The sequence below is a fragment of the Pan troglodytes genome, chromosome 22, assembly GCF_028858775.2.
Source record: "Pan troglodytes isolate AG18354 chromosome 22, NHGRI_mPanTro3-v2.0_pri, whole genome shotgun sequence".
Classification (NCBI taxonomy): Eukaryota; Metazoa; Chordata; class Mammalia; order Primates; family Hominidae; genus Pan; species Pan troglodytes.
This window is the reverse complement of record NC_072420.2, coordinates 46,902,631-46,912,234: the sequence shown is the minus strand read 5'-3', so window position 1 is coordinate 46,912,234 and position 9,604 is coordinate 46,902,631. Positions and strand designations below refer to the sequence as shown.

At 51.7% G+C, this 9,604-nt stretch overlaps 1 protein-coding gene across 2 annotated transcripts in view; it reads left to right on the top strand.

The window, feature by feature from the left end:
• Positions 1-3,756: 3,756 nt before the first annotated feature.
• The window catches only part of LSS (lanosterol synthase), a 37,997-nt gene continuing 32,149 nt past the window's right edge, over positions 3,757-9,604 (top strand). The window contains exons 1-5 of one of the 2 annotated variants that reach the window (XM_009441944.5): positions 3,757-4,096; positions 4,229-4,394; positions 5,138-5,276; positions 8,582-8,690; positions 9,345-9,466. In XM_009441944.5, the coding sequence (XP_009440219.3) occupies positions 4,083-4,096; positions 4,229-4,394; positions 5,138-5,276; positions 8,582-8,690; positions 9,345-9,466 (550 nt within the window). In that variant the 5' untranslated portion in view covers positions 3,757-4,082. The remainder of the gene's footprint in view (positions 4,097-4,228; positions 4,395-5,137; positions 5,277-8,581; positions 8,691-9,344; positions 9,467-9,604) is intronic. The other variant, XM_016938679.4, reaches the window with a different exon arrangement.

Genomic DNA, 9,604 nt, shown 5'->3' with positions numbered 1-9,604 from the left:
GTAGACGGTGCAGGATTGAAGCGGATACCCAGCTGGTGTCTGCTGTACAGCTGAATGCCTGCTTGTCGGTGGGGAGAAATTCTCTACATCTGGTGCCAAAAGGATGTTGTGAGAGTAAAGAAATGGTTTTTTTTTTTTTTTTTGGACTTATCTATCCTTACGTTTGATTCATCATTTGAATGAGAATAGAATTTTAGATTGGAAATCGTTCCTTTGTGTTTTTGCTTTTTTTGTTGGTGGAAATTTTTGAGATCACCTCTATTCCTGGTGTTCTCAAATTTCTCAATGACATTACTTCATATGTTGCCTCCCCATTCCCTCCCCAACCCCTGCCCAATTTATTGTGCTGGGCACTTTGTAGTCCTTTTTTCTAGTTTTATTGTTGCTATTGAACAAATTACCCCAAATATAGTAGCTTAAATTTGAGGAGGATTCAGCTGGGCAGCTTTCTGTTGGGATCTCTCATGCAGCTGCAGTCAGGTATTGGCTGAGGTTATAGTCATCTGAAGGCTTGACTGGGTCAGTGGTCCAAGATGGATCACTTGCATGGCTGGAGGTAATGTTGCACTGTTTTCCCCAAATGTCTGGCTCATGCTGATGATGGTGCTTGTTGGAAACTGTCAATGGGTACAGTCTGCCATCTAATAGGTTTGTTTTTCTACTAGGTCATAGTTGCCAGTGTTTGCAGGACTCCTCTTGTGGGCCAGCTGCTCCAGAGGGATCCTCCCACTATCTCATGCTATCTGGCTAAGTGGGAGAAGTGAGCCTGGACCCACATGTGTAGACTTTAACTCAATCCGTCTGCTTTCAGTGGTCCTCAGCTATGCCTCATGCCTGAGGTAACACCTACTCTCAACTACTGCAGACTTCCTCCACCCAAGTAGGAGAGGGGATCTGTGGTCATACTGTTCCTCACAAAAATTTTCCACCAGTTATTCCGATTTCTGCACCTTCCTGGTATTTGCTGGCAGGAATGGTCTCTTGCTGGCTTCACCCACAAACGTAAGTCTCAACTTTCTCTAGCTAACTCAGTTATCACTTCTCCATCCATTCCCAGTCTCTATAATTTTGTTGACTTCTCTTGCTTACTAGTGTCTCCTCTCCCATTCTTTGTGGGGTTTTTTTGGTCTTTCATTACTTTATGTGAGTAGGGTTTGGGCAGGAAATGGAGGTTAATGTTTATGCTCAGTCTGCCATGTTTAACTGAAAATTTCTTTCAAAATTCTGCCATTAGGCTTTTCGCCCCATGTCTCTTGAGATAGCTCTTGTCAGTCGCCAATACATTGTTTTGTTGCATCCAATAATAAATTCTGTCTTCATTTTGCAATCCCTTCAAAGCCTCAGCAAAGATCACCATGTCTTCACTTATATTATGACTTCATATTCCTCTGGTTTTCCTCCTCTCTCTGGCCATTCCTCTATACTGGAAAAGGTCGGTGCCCCAGGGCTCATTCTAGAACTTCTCTTTTTTATGTGCATTTCCTAATTCATCTTGTCCAATCTCATGATTTCAAATACTACCTGAAAGCAAATGACTCCCAAATTCCTATCTCTAGCATTATGTTCTCTCCTGAATGCCAGCCTACTCAATATTTCACTTGAATGTCTAATAAGCATCTCTAGTATAACTTGTCCCCACTTTAATCTGAATTTTCCAATCAAACTTTCCCTATTTTAGGCCAGATGTGGTGGCTCATGCCTATAATCCCAACACTTTGGGAGGCTGAAGTGGGAGGATTCCTTGTGGCCAGGAGTTTGAGACCATCCTGGGCAACATAGCAAGACCCCGTGTCTCTACCAAACTTAAAAAAAATCAGCCAGGTGTGGTGGCACAGGCCTGTAGTCCCAGCTATTCAGGAGGCTGAGCCCGGAAGATCACTTAGCCCTGGAATTTGAGGCTGCAGTGAGCTAATGATTGTGCCACTACATTCCCACCTGGGTGACAGACTGAGATCCTGTCACTAAATAAATAAAAGACACCTCTATTTTAGTAAATGACCACCACCATATACCCAGTTGTTGAGGCCAAAATCCTCAGAGCCTTCTGTATCTGGCTTAATGAATAAGCTGGATGCAGTAGTATGTAAGCAGATAGGAACAGTGTTTTTTCTCATGACTGCCCCTAGAAGCTTAACTGTGTCAATTCTCAGACGTAGTTTACAGCTTTTTCTTTTCTTTCAGACATGAAAAAGAGCGGATTATTTTACTCATAAAAAGTCCAGTCCATTAAAATATCAAAACTCAAACTCTTCTCCAATTGAAACCTCTTCCCTCACACCTAGCTTTGCCAGGTTCAGTGTGAGATTCCATCCAGGCTGAAGCCCCTTATTCCTATTCTTCATGTTTCTACATGGAGGAACTTATCTGGAGAAAAACTTCCAGCCTCTTTCTGCTTCCAGAGAAGTAAAGTGACTCATTTGATTGAATTTCAGAGAACAGATAGGGTGGAGTGTGCTCAGGCTCCTCTGGGTACTCTTTCTGGGGTCTGTGGGTTGACTGGAGGGGTGTCTTCTGGTGGGCACTCAATTGCATAGTGCTTGGTGAGGCAGTTTCATGGCCTAGAGGCTGGGGGATATGTTTGTCTGACTTACGGGTGATTTAGTAGCTTGCCCTCTTGCTTGCAGATTTAAGCCTTGTCCTTCAAGCTAGGTTTTTAATTTGTGGCAAAGCTGATATTTTGATACCCACCCATCTTATTGCTGTGTCTTTTTCATTCGTTTCTGAACTGGGATAGGAAGAGGTGATTATCCTTGATTGTCTAAAACTCCGCTATTCCACTGGGGGGAAGGTGCCTGTGGGTATTCTTTTGTCCACTCTCTCTTCCAACTTTCTCCTCCGGCTTGCTGTGGCTCACCGCCCCTTCGAAGTTAGGCTGGGGGTAGGAATTGAGGAGTGGGTGCCGAAATGCTCACTAGGCTGGGGCAGTTGTAACTGGATGTCAGGGCTTCTGTGGGCCAGGTGAAGACATGCTGGGGTCTTCTGTGGGTCCTTGACCTGACTTAGGGACCACTGGCTGCAGCCTCCAGACGTCAGCCATGTTTCCAACAGTCAGACGCCCCCTGCCCTGTTGCGCCCGGCTGTCCCTTCCAAGTTCGGTCACTCGCTCTGCCTCCATCTTCCTCTTCCCTCTGCTGCTAAGGCTTTTCACCTTTAATTTCTGCTGCGGCCACCCCCAACTCCAGCGACCCCGTGAGCAGCTGAGGCTCTACCGCGCTCGGTCCTGGCCAGCGACGCAGCCCTTCCCTGGCGGGGCTTCAGGGCTTCTGGCCCCTGTGGTCCGCCAAGTGTGGGGGGCCCACGGCCTCACCGCGCCTACCCCACTCCCCCCGGCGAAGCTACGCGGCGCTCAGCTTCCCAGGGACGCCGGCGGCGCCCTCGGCTCCTCCGCTCCGCCCCGCCCTCCCCCTGGTCTCGCACTGGAGCCGACGGCCCGCGCCCACCTCACCTCAGGGCGGCCTCCCGCCCCCACCCCCGGCCCCGGCGTCCGGGCAAGTCCTGCAGCGCGAGAGCAACTCCCTGCCACCCGACCTTCGCACTCGCTGTCCCTCGCTCGAGCCTCGCTCCCCACGTCCTTCCTTCCGACCTGCGGCTGGACCCTCCTCACAAATTCCTCAGAGAGGCTCACCTCAAAGCGCTGCGCACGATGCCGGGCTCCCGGGACGCAAGCCTCTAGAGGGCGCGCGAGAGGCCCCGCCCCCGCCCGCCGGCCCCACCCACCAGCCACGCCCCCACCAGCCCCCGCCCCCACCTCCCCACCCACCAGCCCTGCCCCTCATGCCCCGCCAATAAGGCCCCACCCACCTCCCCCGTCCCGTCGCCTTCACCCACCATCCCCGCTCCCTCAGGCCCCGCCCCACGCCGCATGGGGCACCGCGCGCTCCACCACTGTGGTCGCCTGGCACACCTCGGGGTCACGCTCGCGGCGCTCTGATTGGTTGCGTGGGCGTCGGCCCACCTAAGCCTGAGCGCCTGCCGAGGCCTGCGCCTGCGTAGAGCGCGCGGGAGTGGCGGGGTTGGGCGGCAGGTCCCGGGTGCGGACATTCGGCAGCTGGTAGTGGGCGGCGTAGAGCACTGCAGCAGCAATGACGGAGGGCACGTGAGTCCCCTCGGCCCGGGCTCCTGACGAATGCGGGGTGGTCCTGGGTGCTGAGGAGAGCGCGACTGGGGCAGTGGGCCGGCGGCCGGGGTTGAGGCGGGGCCTGGGTCGCTGATGGCCGGTGGTCCTCAGGTGTCTGCGGCGCCGAGGGGGCCCCTACAAGACCGAGCCCGCCACCGACCTCGGCCGCTGGCGACTCAACTGCGAGAGGGGCCGGCAGACGTGGACCTACCTGCAGGACGAGCGCGCCGGCCGCGAGCAGACCGGCCTGGAAGCCTACGCCCTGGGGCTGGACACCGTAAGTTGCTTCCGCGGAGCGTCAGCGAGCTCGGGACCCTGAGGGGTGAGCCGTGAGGAGCACGTTTCCTCTCAGAAAGGCGGGTGGTAGGACCCGGCCAGCGACGCCCATCCCCAAGGCGAGCGCCCACGGGAACTGCGTTCGCGGGCCCCTCCGCTTCAGCCCCTTCATCTCTAAACCACGCATAGGAGACTCCTAATGTTTTATTTTTTAGCACCTTATTTTGAGATAATTTTTGACTTATAGGAGAGTTGCAAAGATAGTTGTAACTTTGTTTTTATTCACAAAAAGTGTTTGGATCCACTGTCTTAGTTGTGTGCATTGTAAGAGATTTTGGTCGTCAGAGTCTGCAGTGTAAACAGGGTCTCCTGCCAAGCCCCGGCCACCGAGGGAAAGGCTGTGCCACCCCTTGGGCCCTCTTCGAGAGGCCCGAGTCCCAGGCCCAAGTCGGCACCCGTGCCCCACCCTACACTCTGGGTGCCTGGTTTATTCCAGACATCTTGGAGAAGTTGTGAAGAATACATGACTGGCAAATAAAGCAACGAAAATGTGCAACTGTTCTTTTACTTTGCTGAGGTGTGATGCTCTCATCAAAGAGTTTCAGACTTTTGATGGAAACGGCTGAAACTTTTAAAGTAATTTACATTCACTGTTTTGACTTGGGCTGTATGTGAAGAGGGTTCCTCTGGCCGGGCAACAGTCCCGTCAGCTATCTCTTTTTTTTTTTTTCGATCTCTTTGCAGAAGAATTACTTTAAGGACTTGCCCAAAGCCCACACCGCCTTTGAGGGGGCTCTGAACGGGATGACATTTTACGTGGGGCTGCAGGCTGAGGATGGGCACTGGACGGGTGATTATGGTGGCCCACTTTTCCTCCTGCCAGGTAGGAGTATGCTACCCCAGACTGATGGTATGGCCACCCTGGATCACCCTTGCGATCCTGGCCCAGCCTGGTCTAGGGTTTTGATGAAGCAGGTGAAAATCCAGGGGCTCACAAGAAAAGGGCTGGCAAACTCTGCCCTATGTCAGAGTCGTCCTGCTATTGGTATAGGGGATCAGCTAGCCTTGCCAGTGTAGGGTGACAGGCTCTCTGATAAGAGAAGCAAGTGGTTCTCTAGGGCTCTGTGTTGCCTTGAGGGAGGAGGAAGGTGGGCTTTGAAGTCTCAGTACAGGATGGGATGGACATTCCAGGTGGAAGGCCCAGCCTATGCCAAGGGGCTGTAGGTGGGCAGAGTGGTGGGTGGGGAGCTGATATCTGCTGTGAACTTACTCTGAGCTATTGCAGGAGAGCTTCAGGTTCAGGCTGGTGAGTAGGAGGAGCATAGCAGTTGGACTGCCTGGGTATTGAACTGATTTGGCTACACAAGACTATTTTGCATCCTGGGAGTGTTTCTCTACAGAAATCCTCAGCTTTGTAAAATGGGAAATTGCCTCCTATGAATTTATGCAATAGGACTTTTTTCCCTAGTGACTTGTAATCACATTGTTTCAATGACGTGAATTCCTACATAAATAGGTTTTGTTTCTGTGGTAACTCTTACTGATACATCATTTTCTTTTACTGCGCTGACTTTGTAGTAGATAGAAAGTCCTTATATACCTTTGTTGCCTTTCTTTTTAAAACATCTCTTACCTGTGTCTATTCATTTACTCATCCAAATTGCCTTTATCCTGATTCTGTCCCAGACTTGAAATGAAGTCGCAATAGGCTTATATGTGAGTTTGGGAAGAGTTGGCCTTTAATGTTAAAAACAGTTCCGTGGTGTTTACTGTAGGCCAAGCCCTGCTCAAGGCCTGTTCTTCTTTTAGTCCTTAGACTAAGCCTAATGAGATACATTAGAAAGCTGAGGCACATTTATTCCAGGTAACCAGACTAGCAGGAGGAGCACTGGGATCCCCATCTCTGCTTTGACTTCTAGCCCTGCTGCCACCTGGACTGTACAGCATTGAGTTTTTCTGTCCTGGGATTTGAGGGCCTGTCCTTAGGGGAAGTCAAGGTGCTCTTCTTCCCTTGGCCCCATCAGGGCCTGTTTAGACTGTTCTCAGGGCTCGTGGTAAGGCAATGACATAGAGTTGGTCAGGAGATGGGTCAGCCCCAGTTTGCCTCTGTAGCCTGATCTGTGACAGGATTGGAATCAGGTTTGGTTATGTGCACAGTGTCAGGCACGCAGTGGTGCTTGGTCAGTGGGGATTACTGTGTTGTTTGTTCTTGCTGCTTTGGCTCTGGGCTTAGCTGGCTGGGACCCTTCCTGTGGGCTGGCTGTGAGTTGGAGTTTTTTTGTATTTTTTTTTTTTTTTTTTTTTTTTTTTTGAGACAGCATTTCGCTCTTGTTCCCCAGGCTGGAGTGCAATGGCACAATTTTGGCTCATTGCAGCCTCTGCCTCCTGGGTCCAAGTGATTCTCCTGCCTCAGCCTCCTGTAGGGTCCAGCCCCACAGGGTCGGTGGGTTTTTCTCCCTGTGTGCGGAGATGAGAGATTGTAGAAATAAAGACACAAGACAGAGAGATGAAAGAAAAGACAGCTGGGCCCGGGGGACCACTACCACCAAGACGTGGAGACCGGTAGTGGCCCTGAATGCCAGGCTGCGCTGATATTTATTGGATACGAGACAAAGGGGCAGGGTAAAGAGTGTGAGTCATCTCCACCGATAGGTAAGGTCACGTGGGTCACGTGTCCACTGGACAGGGGGCCCTTCCCTGCCTGGCAGCCGAGGCAGAGAGAGAGAGGAGACAGAGAGAAAGACAGCTTATGCCATTATTTCTGCATATCAGAGACTTTTAGTACTTTCACTAATTTGCTACTGCTATCTAGAAGGCAGAGCCAGGTGTACAGGATGGAACATGAAGGCGGACTAGGAGCGTGACCACTGAGGCACAGCATCACAGGGAGATGGTTAGGCCTCCAGATAACTGCGGGCGAGCCTGACTGATGTCAGGCCCTCCACAAGAGGTGGAGGAGCAGAGTCTTCTCTAAACTCCCCCCGGGGAAAGGGAGCCTCCCTTTCCCGGTCTGCTAAGTAGCGGGTGTTGTTCCTTGACACTTTTCGCTACCACTAGACCACCGTCCGCTCAGCAACGGGCGTCTTCCCAGACGTTGGCGTTACCGGTAGACCAAGGAGCCCTTTTGCTGGCCCTGTCTGGGGATAACAGAAGGCTCGCACTCTTGTCTTCTGGTCACACCTCACTATGTCCCCTCAGCTCCTATCTCTGTATGGCCTGGTTTTTCCTAGGTTATGATTGTAGAACGAGGATTATTATAATATTGGGATAAAGAGTAATTACTACAAACTAATGATTAATGATATTCATATATCTCTAAGATCTATATCTGGTATAACTATTCTTGTTTTATATTTTATTATACTGGAACAGCTCATGTCCTCGGTCTCTTGCCTTGGCGCCTGGGTGGCTTGCCGCCCACACAGGGCATGTCTGGATGGTTTGAACACCAGGGCTTCTGATGCTCTAAGCCAGAGTCAGGTATTCATTCCATGGCACATGTGGCTGGGGTCTGCCCTGAGACCTGTCCCGTGCCAGGCTCTGGGGGCACATGGCTGATGGAACCAAGCATGGGGAGTGAAGGTGGAGGGTGGCCTGTGAGCACCATGCCTGAGAGGACCAGGCTGGGGACAGAAGGTTCTTAGTGGATAATATTTATTGTCTCTCCCTCCCCCCTGACATTTGCAAAGCGGCATATGCTTGTAAAAAAATTATGAAACAGAAAAATATAAATAAATAAGTAGGTATTACCACATGCAAGGGTGACCAATTTTGTATTTTTCTTCCCAGCAGATGTTAAAGCAAGACCAACAGTCTCCCCTCATGGAAGGCCCACTGATCTAAAATGCCGGTTCCTTTTGGACCTTCAGGGCACTTGGGGGAGACCTTCCTGAGGTGCTGTGCAGTGTCTGGTGTTTCTCTGACCCAGATGGTCGTGGGAGCCAGGCGTGGCTGAGTGGGCTCTACAGGCCCTAGGCAGGGAGCATCGCCTGTGCTGTGGCTGACGTTCCCTCTGGCCCTGTTCCCAAAGTTCCCCATGGGGGCCTGGGAGGAATGGCCTTTCCAGGGGGTGTTTTTATGAGAAGAAGGTAGCTCCCTGTTGGAGTGAGGTGCTCAGGAGGAAAGGGGCCTGGTCTTAGCAGTCATGACCACCTGTCCCCAGTGAGGAACATCTCTCCTGCCACACAGGCCTCCTGATCACTTGCCACGTGGCACGCATCCCTCTGCCAGCCGGATACAGAGAAGAGATTGTGCGGTACCTGCGGTCAGTGCAGCTCCCCGACGGTGGCTGGGGCCTGTGAGTGTGCCTGCCCCTGTGTCACTGCACATGTGCATGTGTGTGTTCTCATGATGTAGGAGATGCTTGGGTATCCAGGCAGCTGCCAGGGGTTAGGAGTGATTGCAGCTGTGGGTGTGGGGTGGGTGAGGGAGAGACTAGCAGGCGGGGAGTGGGCTGAAGGCCGTGCAGGTGGGGCCTCGGCTTCACATCTTTTGTTAAATGGGTTTTGTGGCTGTTAGGACACTCTTGAGACCCACATGTGAAAACTGTCAGTCTGTTATCACTTAAGGCAGAAGAAAATTGCCCTTGACTCTGGGCTGGCAGCAGGTGGAGACAAGGCCTGACAGCTTTCCTGCCATGTGGCACACACTTTGGGAGCAGAGCCATAGCCCAAAGTGGACCGCCCTTGAGCTAGAAGTGTTGACTCAGGCGTGGGAAGGTATAGAGCAGGCGGGTCATGGTGAGGAAGGAGTGGGGGGCTCAGTTGTCATGGGAGGTGCATGAATTCGTACTGCAGAGTGGCTGCTCAGGGGTCTCCTGTGTTGGCATGTTATGTCAGGTTAAGGCATTTTAGCATTCTTAGTTTTCTGAGGAAACTCCACAGAAAGTTTTGCTTTATTTCTTAGAAGTAAGGACAGATACCGGCTTCTCACCTGTCCTCTGCTCCTGTAGGCACATTGAGGATAAGTCCACCGTGTTTGGGACTGCGCTCAACTATGTGTCTCTCAGAATTCTGGGTGTTGGGCCTGACGATCCTGACCTGGTACGAGCCCGGAACATTCTTCACAAGAAAGGTACGGCATGTGCAGCATGTGCTGGGCCAGGGGTTCATGTCAACTCGATAATGAGCTCTCACAAACGAGATACAGAAAGATGCACTTGCGGCTGAAACAATGGGCAAAAGCACATGAGCAGGGAATTTGTCAAAGCAG